We start from the raw sequence: 12,620 nt of genomic DNA, 5'->3' as shown, positions 1-12,620 counted from the left end.
AATCAAGAAAAGGCAAGAACATAATATTAGGAGTGTTCTCTTTATTTCTCTTTGGTTTCTCAACACAAAAGACATGCATTCTATAAATAAAAGGAGATAAGATTTTCTGGGAAACAATAAATTGGGGAGGAGGGCAGAATTCCTACCTAGTCACATCTCTGTGGTCAAGTCATAAAGTTGGTCTTCAGCTCTCATCCTGGCTGTGCTCTTAGGCGAAACCCAGATGGTTCCGTGTTATCCAAAATGGGAGAAACGCCCAACAGCAGTGGACATCACAGTCCTCTGCCTGGAGATGGGCTAGACCCCAGGGCCTGCTGAGCACAATGTCTGTCCTACATTTCAGTTATGGTCTTTATACATCATAGTTGATGTCTCTTCCTTCAAGGATGCTACCAGAAAGGTTCCAACATCTAAAGAGCCAGACCAGCCATTTGCAAATAGTCATTTACCATCAGACTGAGGAATTGATGAGAGTGCGAAAATGTTTGTTGGCTCACTTGTGCTTGGAGCCTGGAGGCTTGATCTTACTCGGAAACTCTGACTTTGGGGACAACAGTGTAACTCCTACAATAGGAGCTGGGAGGGTAGGAGTGACCTCAGGAAGCTCACTCCAAGAACAGAGCTCCAGCCCCTGGGAAATTGATCGCTCTCTTCCCAATTGCAAAATTTGGGGCAGGCATCAAAAGGACCCAGTGAGGTCCTTCAGTAGCCCACTGATTGATTAATACCTTTGCAATTGAGGCTCGTCAGTGCTGCTTCAAATTCACAAAAGAAAGGAGCTTATAATAGTAAGATGAACGTTAATACAATTCTGACAGAATATGTGGAGCCCAACCTCCATCTGAGTCTACCTCTGTAGGCAAACCCAGCACAAGGGAAGCTCGTGTGTAGAATGGCTGGGGAGGGGTGGAGAGTGAGAAATGCTGGAGCTCCACCTTGAGCCCAGGTCAGACTGTATCAGACTGTTGAGTCTTTTAAAATTAAAAAAAAACAACAACATCATTTTCAAGTGCTTGTAGCAGAGGCCCAGCGCCTAAGTTTCAGTTAACAAAGGTCCTTCCCTCTGAACGCATGGCGATGGCACACACTGGTAAACTGAAGGTCCTGGGGCGGGACAGCTTCTCCAGGCTCCAAAGAGCGTCTTTCTGAATAGGCTTCTAAGCTACCCCAGGCAGGCAGCAGAGAGGCGGCCAACCAGATGCAGAGCTGGACGTTAAGACCCAACCTTGGGTTAAAAGAATCACTTCCTCCTTTAGTCTCTACTGGAAGAATTTTATAACACCAGATTTTGGCAGCAGCAGTTGAAGGAAAAAGGCCTGAAGTACACCACAGACTTTATACGTTTCTTTTATTTGTCCAGCTTGTTCTGGCTCAATTATAGACGCTGGAAGGATGGAGGCAGTTTCATTGCCCAGTGCACTGGTAATAGAAAGTGTCCTCCTGTTGGGGCCCTGCTGTGCTACATCAAGGTCCCACCAAGGAAGGAGGAAGAGGAGCAAAGAGCATGGAGTCCCTTCAAGAGGTTATTTGCCAAGGTTACAGGAAGAAATATAAAATACTGTTCTTTGCAGCAGCAAGAGATTCTTTCGGCCTTTAGTCCTTTATGTTGTAAAGCCAGCTTTGCTTGACTCTAAAGGTCCACCTTGCTGGTTGGTCTGCCAAGGGCTGGAGGGAAGCCAGACCCCTGGAATTGGTGGGTGGATGGAGAAGTAGTAGACTGTCAGGGCAGATTTGGTTACTGGACCAAGCCAGCTCCCAGCTGGTGGAAGGAGCAAGCCCCTGGTTAGGTACTAGAGGTACAAATGGTCAATGCACCCCAGGAGCATCACAAGGGGATAAAATTACCCAGGAATGATTGATAGGAAAGTGAAAATCTGGCCAGATTTGCCATTTCCTGCTGGTCAAAAGGGGAAGAAATAAAGTGGGGAGGTGGAATGGGTGCCACAGTGGCAGAGGGGGAGGGAGCCATGGGAGCCTATGGGGCTCCAGTGCTGAGCTGGCAGCTCTCACTGAGGAGAGTGGCAGTCAGTCAGTGGACAGGCTGAGCCTGTGATTGAAAAGGTCCTCTGACGACGGGTGTAAACACCAGCTCTGAGAGGACCCTGCTACAGGACCACATGAGGATGCATTGATTCTAGACACACTGGGGCTCAGAGCGGACCCCCTAGTGCTGCCTGAGGCCTAAGGACCCTGGGATCCGTAGGTGGGAGTGGATGCCGCCATTTTCACTTTTGGCGGTTTTCCATTTAAATTTGTATTTGTCTTTAAGTGTCTTTTATACCTTTTATTCTTCTTGCAAAAAAGTTCACTCAAAAAAAAAAAAAACACCCAGTATTTTTCTTTCCAGTTTCTTTCAGGTGTTTGTTTCATTTTCTTTCAAGTATCTTTTTTTCCTTTTTCTTCTTCTGTTTCTCCTGAACAAGATGAAAAGAAAAGAAACAAAACAAAAAACCTCCCTCAAATCCCAAAATTAGACACAGGGAAACTCTGGCATTGAGGACAAACCCTTTACACTTGACAATGGCAGAAGTGTGCTGTGTACACCCAGCACACGGCAGTGGCTGCATTACCATGAGCACGGACTTCCTCTTCCAGCCACACTGCTCCACTTCCAACAGGCTTGCCCCCTGCAGCCATCCCATGGCAAAAGGGCCACGACACGGCTGGACAACCACCAGGCGAGGAGCAACGTCAGTAAGTGGATGGTCCACACTGCTGTGGCGGGTGGGAGATGGGCTGAGACGAAGCCTGTATAGGTATGGACCAGTACTGCAGTTCCATGTCATAAGCTGCCAGGATCCAGAGGGGCTTCTGTCCCATGCAGTGCATCTTCGTGACCTAGGCCTGAAAGTCACAGGGTAGCACAACGAGGGAGGGCTCAAGCACCTGGAAAAACCGTACCTCTGGCGAGCTTACATCTCACCCCACCTTCTGGTCCACTGCCTCTCCTGAGAGGGATTGTTCCTGGATGGAAGCGCCTGTGTCTGTACCAGATCCCAGCCCCACCACATCTCACCCTCTGCCTTAAATGGTGAGGAGAGGGATGCAACCCACACCAACCCCTCCCTCATGACATGCCATGGGGGCCATAAATGTCCAACGGTCCGTCTCTGGGTCATACATCTCCACTGAGCTGAGGTTCGACTGTCCATCATAACCCCCTACAGCATAGAGGCGCCCGCAGCTGGCCACAAGGGAGACCCGACTCCGACGTGTGTGCATGGGGACGATCAGGCACCACTGGTCTGCCACTGAGCTGTACATCTCGGCAATGCTGAGGAAGCCAGAGCCATCGTAGCCCCCACAGACGAACATCTTGCTTCCCAGGGAGGCAGCGCCGTGCCGGCAGCGCTTGTTGAGCATGCCTGCTGCTGGGTGCCAGGTGGCTGTGTGGTGGTTGTAATGTTCCACCTGCAGCAAGGAGAGAGGCACAGGGACAGGACAATCAGAGTCAATGCTTGGTCCATGGGGTGGCTTTGTAGAGCCCAGTGGCCCACGTGGTGTTAGATTCCAGTGGATGGGGGCTGGGGATGAGGAGCTCTGTCAACTGTACACCTGCTCTTGGGATTACAGGGACAAGTGAGAGATCCCTTAATCGGACCCTTTCTGTTTACATCTAAAGTGATTTGTCCAAGGATGCACTGCCATGTAGTAACAGAGCCAGCACTTCTGAAATCTGTCCAAGGGACATTCCATCATAGTTCTGGCTGACTTGACAGAACCACCGCTCTATGGCTGTTGAGCTATTTTAAGAAAAAAAAGGCAACCTCAAGCAAATCATCAGAAGAACCCAAGTCTTTGTAAACTTGCACTCTGTGTTTGAGATCATTCTGGCCACGGATTTTATGAGGTATCATCAGCCCACGATGGACAGTAGCTCGGCAGTGGCACAGCTATGCTCTACCCCTCCTTTAGGTACTGCGTGCACTGGCACCCTTTCTCTGGAACTTAATGTCAGAGTGTACTGTGGATGACCAGAAACCTCACTAGATGATGCTTAGCCCAGCAATGGCAAGGCTGACGTTTGCTCAAACAATTCTCTTTCAAAATAATTCTGAAGATAGAAGGAGTTAGCCCAAGAGGAGCCCAGACTCACACTGCTGAAGATCTGCAAGCCGTCGTGGCCTCCCGACACGTATATCCTGCCCTCAAAGACTGTAACCCCAGCAGCACTGCGATTCGAGCTCATTGGGGTGACCACTGTCCACCTTCAGGAGAGAGCCAAAACAGGAGAGGAGGAATGAGATCCAGTGTTTCCATCCTCCCACGATTCTATAGTAGGATTTGGGTGAACTGTGCTGTGTCCCCTCATGCCCTGGACAGTCTCTTCCACTCTCATCACTTCCCTCACTACCTCTGCTAATCGCTCTCTTGGTCTGCTGCCTCTCGCTCAACCTTCAGGCCCACAGATAGTTTTCTTCTTCTTCTTCTTCTTTTTTTTTTTTTCTGTGATTTGAGTGAAAATTTACAGAGCAAATTCACTTTCCATACAGCACTTCACATACACTTTGTCTCATGACATTGACTACAATTCACCACACTGCAACAGATCCCCTCCCACTTCCTCCCGACAGTCACCTCTTCCCTGTGTCCATCCCTCCATGCACTCCTGCCCCCTGAGCTGTCTCCCTGTGCATAAACAGCCCTTCTATTCTCCCATGATTGTTCTCTCCAAGGAGTGTATCTACCTCAGGTAAATGTTCACCTCATATGCCTGTCTTCTGTCTGGCTAGAAGCCACAGGTGTGGGTTCAATTCCAGACCTGAAGGGCAGTTAGTCTTAGTGGTTCCACCAGGCTCTATCGGACCAGCAGACCCAGTCCCCCTGCTTTTTTTTTTCCAAAATGATTTTGAGTTTTGTTCCACATTGCTCTCCCTCTCTATCCAAGATCTCCTACGTAGATCCCCCTCCGAGTGGTTGACAGTGGTAGCCGGGCACCATCTACGTCTTCTGGTCTCATAGTTGTATATGCTGCGGATCTCATGGTGTACCAGGTGCTAGAATTATCTTTCCATGAATCTTTGGTTTTCTTCATTCTTTTTTGCTCTGGACGAGGAGAGACCCATCGTTGCATGTAGATGGCTGCTTGCAAGCTTTTAAGATCCCAGTTGCTACTCGCCAAAATAGGAGGTGGAACAACGTTTTGTGTAGTATGTTACGCCAATTGAGCTTGATGTCCCCTGTGACTATGGTCCCGAGCCCACGGGTTCAACTATTCAGTTCATAGCTAGTCTTCTTGGCTCACTGCCACAGGCACTCAAAACCAGCATGTTCCAAACAAGGCCTTGCTCTCCAAAAGATCTGTTCGTTCTCTGCACTCTCTGGTCTTGTTAACGGGACTATCTTGTTATCTCACTGCTGTAATAATAAAACTCAGTGTTTTCTTTGGCTTCTTTTCTCTTAGCCTCAACATTCTTGTGGTCACTAAGTCCTGACTGGTTTGACTCCTAGTCATAGCTTGTGCCTAGCCCCACTGCTACTGCCCTAGCTCTAGCCTGTCACCTGGACCACTGTATCAGTTCCTTAAAGGTGGTTTATCTTTCAAAGCACTCCCATCCCAACCCTGAACAGCCAGAGGCATCACTCTCAAATAAAATCCCATACCACACATCCCTCCTGGGCTCCTTCTCACCTGGTCGGCACCTACTTTCCAGCTTCATCCTGGTCACACGCCACCTGCCCCTGCCCTATCTCCCTTCCATGCCCAGTGCTCCTGCCCTCTAGATGACTACTGTCCTCAATCACAGTGAGCACTTTCTGATCTCTGAGCTGCTCTTCTTGCTGTCTCCTGCCTACAATGCATGGCTCCCACTGTCCATCCATCTTCTCAGAAGACGCCTGTTCACAATGCCTCTCCTCCCAACCCCAAGGAAGAGGAAGGTACTTCCCACTCTGCGCCTAGTCGCTCTGGACATAGGCCTCCAGGGTAAGATGATTATGAGGCAGCTGTGGCCCTACTCTATCAGGCACTATGGACAGACCTCAGATATCCCACTTGCTGTCTGAGAGTGCACTGGCTAAGTGCATGGAATGATACTGGCTTAAAAGCACCCTCAGGAATGCATTCAACTATTTTGCTTCTATTTTGTTGTATAATATCAGAAGATTCAGAGTATGAAAATGAAAAACTGTGGCTACTCTTACCAGTGTTTCCCACAAAATACTAATTCCATAAGAGAATAATAGATATATAAAACTCTGGTGAAACAGGTTTCTTCACTGCAGAATTTTCCAGAGCCTTTAAAAGGTTAATATGTATAATGGAAGAACAAGGTCTCTGGTGGTATAGCCTTCATTTTCCGAGCTTACTTGAACATACTAACTTTTTTTCTCCAAATCATATCCTACCCACTGTGGATAATGCTGCCCAACTATTTCTTAGCTCCTCTCATCTGTATTTACACTGAAATGGGCTGATTTAGCTAAGAGACCTTTAAAATAAGTATTTACAAGCATATTCTATTTGTTTTGAAAATTTATTCAATCAGTTATGTAATGAACAATTATTAAATACCTTTCACATGCAAAGTAGTCTAGGGGATAAAAAGGTAAGACATTCTGTACCCTTGAGAAGCATAAATAAAGAAGAGCAGTTCTAACTTTTCATGCTCTCTGTTTAAGAAGTCCCACTCGCCCCAGGGGAGCTACAGTCCTTACTTGTCTGTCTCAGGGGAATAGGTCTCCACAGAGTTGAGGGAGGAGTTGCCATCGTAGCCCCCACAAACGTAGATCTGCCCATCCAGCACGACTGTCCCCATGGCACTGCAACAGACAGAGTTGTCAACCCAGATGGGCCTCAGACCCCCTGGAAATAAACCTAACCATCAACTGCCTCTTTCCAGAAAAGAACTAAATACCAGGTATGTGACCAAGGAAAGGTGGAAAATAGAGGTGACAGAAGCTTCCCTGTGATTCCTTTTATCCCCCAAGCCTCATTCCTGGGCCCTCCCCCTTCACTTCACCTCTCCTTTCAGATCTTGATTTGTCTAAAATGCTCACCTTCCACCTCACTGTGCTGAGGTTCTAATTTACCCTCAAGGCCCTGGTCAAACTCCTCTCCCTTCTCCTCAAAAAACTGTCCTGATCGCTCAGCAAGAATTACTCCCTTCTGACCCCACACTACCAGAGTGGCTTCTTCCTTTACTACACCAGTTATCACAGTTGTTCATTTAACTATGAATTTGCATTAGGCACTCGCAAGGTGCACCATCCTAGGCACAGGTTTGGAGCGGTGAGCAAGCCAATGTCCCTGCCAACAAGGTGCTTACATTCTGGCACCACAGGGTATCGGAGTGTGTCTGCCACCTTTTAAGAGGTGAGGGCCTCCTGAAGGCAGGAAATGCTCTTCATCTGTGAACCCTGGCAGTGCTTAGTGTGGTGTTTTATACACAATAGGCTGTTGCATTACCTCCTGATTTAACCACTCAATTCATTATAAAGTCTGACAGATGTCTTTTCATTACAGACATGGCTCTACATGGTCCCTAATTTGTCTTAGCAAGTGATGCTACAATTCCTGGGTGTTGAGCACTTACTACATGTATCAGGTGCTCTACACCTGCCATTTTCAACCTGCCGTACACCCTGTAAGGAAGGAAGTATGCCCAGCACCACTGTACAGATGAGCAGCTGCAGCTCAGGGAGGCTGGGCTCTCTCCTGAGAGAAGGGTGCTCAAAGAGGCCTGACTCCAATTTAATGCAGACAGCCTGACTCCCACACTGTTCACCATGCCAGGCTCTCCTAGTATCCCGGGGTCTGGGGTAATCAGGCACTCTTCCATTCTATGCAATACCTCACAAGAAGTTAAAAATGAACCCCAAGCTGCCTGACTCACTGTGTTCAAACTTGATCCTGGAGAAGATTCAAAATGAATATGGGTGTGGAACAAACTGGAAAAATAAAATATCAGGCTAACTGCCTCCTTTCAAGTGTACATGCAGTCTTCAACCTACATCTACAATCAGCTCATCTGATCATTACAATGTCTCTTTGAGGGGCGTGGTAATAGACCTCCTGAACTACCTGGAAAGTGGGAGCGGGGCCTGTGTTAGGGAAGGACTGTGGGATGATCACAAATTCACTATTCTTCTAGAAAAAGATACAAGACAAACATATAAAAATTAAATAATGATACAGGATTTTCAACAGCATTATGAGAGATAATTAAGAGGTGCCACAAAAGTATGTTAACACTATCAAGTAAGTGGTTAAAGACAAGTGCGAAGAGATAAAAGGGACATTGATCAGTGAGGGGTGGAACAGTCCAGTGTGACAGCTTCTCAGAGGTGGTCTGGGAGACTGAAGGAGAGGGGAAGGAAAGAGACCGTAGAAGACATTTGGTCTTCCAAAGAGACATTTGGTTGTCACCAAATGTCAGGATGGACAATTGTGTGGGTTGTCAGGAGAGAAGTGACCAAGAACATTCTGGGGTAGCCTATAATTAAAGAGGATGAAATGGAGCTGGGCCCATGCTACTAATAACAGGGCATTAACCATAGTGTTGGGAAGGAATATCCAGAGGATGCTTTTCCCAGACAACACTCCAAAACACAGTGACATCAAAGCAAGGAAGTGGCCCAGAACAGACAAAGAAGAACTGACTGCAGTCAAAGAAAGCAAGCCACTCAGAGTTGAGGATATGGAGCAATGCCACCAAAATTGAATGCAACAAAAAGCTGCAAAGTAGCCAAGAAGCAGGAAGAAGGAAGCACCAAGGTAGGGGAGGCGGCAGGAAAGAACTGTGAGAGCATTAGTGCTTGGGTTTGGTAGAAGCAGATTCCGTATCTATATCTATATATGTATAATTTTTTTTTTCTTCTAGAACAGAACTCACTTTGTGAATCTGGTTTTACTGGTATAATGGCAGATTCTCCCCAGCCCATGACCACATACTAACATTGCTGAATATGGAAAATGTGTATCATGGTCATTACACTTTCATGTGGCAAAGGACTTTTCTTTCTCACCACCATGAATAGTCGCTTGATCTTAAAAATAGAGAACCCAAAACAAGGTCAGAAAAAGTCTGTGAGGTAAGTGCTGAATCACAGAATTACAAAGCAGAAGGGTCCTTAGAGAGCCTCTGGTCTGGTGGTTTTCAACCCTTCACCCTTTTAAATTCACAAAACTATTTTTTCTCCAAAGTTGAGCATACATCACGGAAACTTAACATACAAAAGAGATAAAAGCAGAGCTTCTGGTTAAGTGGGCGGGGGAGCCTTGGAAGGCCTTGCTCCTGTCAGTCCTCTGAAGAACGTGCCATTTAAAGCCTCTGATCTGGTGCAGCCCTGCTGAGAGCAGGAGAATGGAAGAAATTGTCACTTAAACTGCTTGAGCCCTCCAAACCTCATACTGTCCAAGCATGAAATTACTCAACTACACGTCTTATGTAAGGAAAGATGCCGCCTGTCACTTTAGCACTCAGAAGGCTACATGGAGGTACTATTTGGATACCCTCTCATCCCACTTCTTTTACAGGATCTGTGAGTAGACAATGGCTGGAGATAACAAATAGACGACACGTATTAAGTGATGCATGAACTCAGTCTGCCTTGCAAGTACCTATGTGTCCCAGGCCCAGAAGTATCAGTGGTGACCCTGCAGTAAAGAACAATGCTTTGTCTCATAAAATCCCCAAGTAGTGAAGACAATGTGTGGCACCGGCCTGGGGAGGGGGGGGACGGGCAAGAGTATTAAAACAATCTTGGCTTTCCATTTATCTCTAATAAAGTTAAATCCTCCTTATTCTTCATGTTTCAACTTTAATCCCACGTCTTTTCTGAAATCTTCTCAATGTTCTAGTCCTATTTCCCTCCTCAAATCTTCCATAATACATATTTTCAATTCTATTTGGCACTGACACAACAATATAACTTTCATGTCTAATCTCCCCAAATTCCTCAGAGGACAAGGTAAGTATTTTTCTTTTAGGCAGATGGGGGCTCGCTCCCAGGGGGTGCCGGCAGTGGCTGGCCTGGTTGCAGGAAATTCCTAGGCCAAAGCTCGGATTTTACTTTCTTATGTATCCCTGCACATCTAACACGGCACTCCTCAGAGGCTCACTGTGCCTGTTTGCGTTGCGCAAATGGCTTCCAGAATACCTTCTCTTGCTATTCATGCTCCCCACTCTGGTCCAGGTATCTGTCTCTGGGTTGTAGACCTCCACGGTGCTCAGCCGTAGCTGGCCGTCGTATCCACCGATGGCGTAGAGAAGCCCATTCACCACAGCCACACCCACGCGGCTACGGGCTGTTGTCATGGGATGGCACTTCTCCCAGCGATTGGCGATGGGGTCGAACACTTCCACCACATTCAGGGAATCACCTGCATAAAAATTTGCTACTCAAATTAAAACACGTGAGGTACATGTTTGGATCACTTACTGGGCATTGATATTTGGAAGACTGAACTTGATTCTATCAGTTCTTCCTATAAATCAGTCAAACTGAAAGGACTCATTAAGAAATTGGTCAGCACAACATGACCAAGGGCAAAGGAAGACACTGGGAGGTGCACAAGAGTAAGACGACAAAGGTAAATACTATTACACATATAATCCGGCAATAGTAATAACAAACTATGCCTATGGGTAGATACTTAGGTAGACGTGCAAGCTGATCAGATGTGGGGAGGCAAGTGGGAGCACATTCATGAGTATATATATAGATTTGGCAGAGGAGATTTCTACATATGTATTTGTGCTGCAAATAAATACATTGAAAAGATATTGTAGAGCATACAAAACAAACAAAAAAAAACCAAATAAATGCACTGCTGTCAAGTCGGATTTGACTCACAGCGACCACTCCTCAGGTTTCTGAGATGGTATCACTACGGAAGGAGATTGCCCAACCTTCCTTCTGAGGAGTGGCTGATGAGTTTGAACCTGGTTAGCAGTCTAATGCCTGAGGCACTACGCCACCAGAGCTCCTTGTAGAGCATACAGGGCATAAAATTCTGATAAATTCTTAGTTATACCCAAACATCTTGAGGGAATAAGTAATTTTCTTAGGGACTTAAGGCCACAGTATTGGAAGACATCTAGGTCAACAGGCATAACACAGTCCACAAAGACAATGTTCTATATCTTACTTTGGTGAATAATGAACAGGGTCTTAAAAGCTTGTTAGTAGCCATTTAAGATGTAACTATTAGTATCTCCTCATCTGGAACAAAGAAGAATGAAGAAAATAAAAAACTCAAGGAAACAATCAGTCCAAAGGACTAACTGGACCATGTGAACCACAGCCTCCATGACCCAGAGATCAAAGAACTAGATGGTTCCTGGCTACTACTACCAAGTATTCCAACCAGGATCACAACAGAAGGTCCTGGACAGAGAAGGGGGAAAAAGTGTAGAGCAAAATTCAAAATCACAAAGAAATCAGATTTATTCGTCTGATAGAGACTTATGGAACCCCCTTAAACACCCTTCAAGCCTGGAACTGAACCCACCTCCAGGATCAACTTTCAGCCCAACAACAGTAGGCCTATAAACACCAAGGAGGGAATGTACTTCTCAGAACAATCAACCAACCATACGAGACAAAAAGGGCAGGATTTGCTCCAAAACAAAGCTCTGAAGGCAGGAAGGGGCAGGAAAGAAGGACAAGGGAAATAGGGAATCTAGCGAGGAAGTCAGAAAAGGCTGCTACATTGAGGGGATTGCAACCAATGTCACAAAACAGTATGTGTATAAATTATTGAATGGAAAGGTACTTTGCTCTGTAAACTTTCAAACTACAATGAAAAGGAAAAATAACAAAAGAAATTTCAGCCATGATAATCCCAAATCCAATCCTTCAAGGAAAATCAGAATCAGACAGGGTACATAACTTCATAGAAAGGGCAGTTCTCAGGAACAATCAAGCACTCTACCTTAGAGCCCAAGATGAATGTAAATCAATATACTACTTCCCCCCATGCAGGAAGAACGCCCAGTGGGAAGTGCACAGGCTCCAATGCCAACTCTCAATTACTGGCAGGTGACCCAGGGCCCTTGATCCTGTTCTTGAATGTGAAATGTGGAGATAATTAATCTCTATTGCACAGCTGCTCTGAGGATTAAACGATATAGTAAGTAAAACATCTAGCATGGGTCTGATATATAAAACCTGATATATATTAAACCAAACCTGATGCAGTCGAATAGATTCTGACTCATGGTGATCCCATGAGTTATAGAGGAGAACTAAGCTCCATAGTGTTTGCTTGGCTCTAATCTTTGTGGAAGAAGATTGCCAAGTCTTTCTTCCATGGTGCTGTGGGGTGGGCTTGAACCATCAACCTTTAGGTTAGTAGATAAGTGCAATCTATTTGTGTCACCCAGGAGCCTGAAATATATTAAGTGCTTAATAAACAGTTGTGTCATACCAAGGGAAAATTATAGCTGCAGCCTCAACTTTTTCATCATTTTTTTTAAAGATCAAATGAGACAATTGTCCTCCTTGTTTTATTCTGCTTTGGGATATATATCAGGACCTGCCTCAACTTTGTTGTTGTTGTTGTTATAAGGCATCGAGTCAGCCCCAACTCATAGCGACCCCTCCTTGGGTTTCCAAGGCAGTATCACTACGGAAGTAGGATTGCCCAACCTTCCTTCCGAGGAGTGGCTGGTGGG

The 12,620-nt window shown here is 46.0% G+C and overlaps 1 protein-coding gene across 1 annotated transcript in view; it reads right to left on the bottom strand.

Moving 5' to 3' along the window:
* Positions 1-3,024: 3,024 nt before the first annotated feature.
* Positions 3,025-12,620, bottom strand: part of KLHL18 (kelch like family member 18) — a 94,457-nt gene continuing 84,861 nt past the window's right edge. Inside the window, exons 7-10 of the mRNA XM_007951756.2 lie at positions 10,102-10,324; positions 6,658-6,762; positions 4,097-4,208; positions 3,025-3,411 (exon numbers count right to left, since the gene is read on the bottom strand). Of these exons, the coding sequence (XP_007949947.1) occupies positions 3,025-3,411; positions 4,097-4,208; positions 6,658-6,762; positions 10,102-10,324 (827 nt within the window). The remainder of the gene's footprint in view (positions 3,412-4,096; positions 4,209-6,657; positions 6,763-10,101; positions 10,325-12,620) is intronic.

Source organism: Orycteropus afer, unplaced genomic scaffold, assembly GCF_000298275.1.
Source record: "Orycteropus afer afer isolate SDZICR_OR568_19922 unplaced genomic scaffold, OryAfe1.0 scaffold00311, whole genome shotgun sequence".
NCBI classification, from domain to species: domain Eukaryota; kingdom Metazoa; phylum Chordata; class Mammalia; order Tubulidentata; family Orycteropodidae; genus Orycteropus; species Orycteropus afer.
Note: the sequence above shows the minus strand (reverse complement) of the source record. Positions and strands in the feature narration are given on the sequence as shown.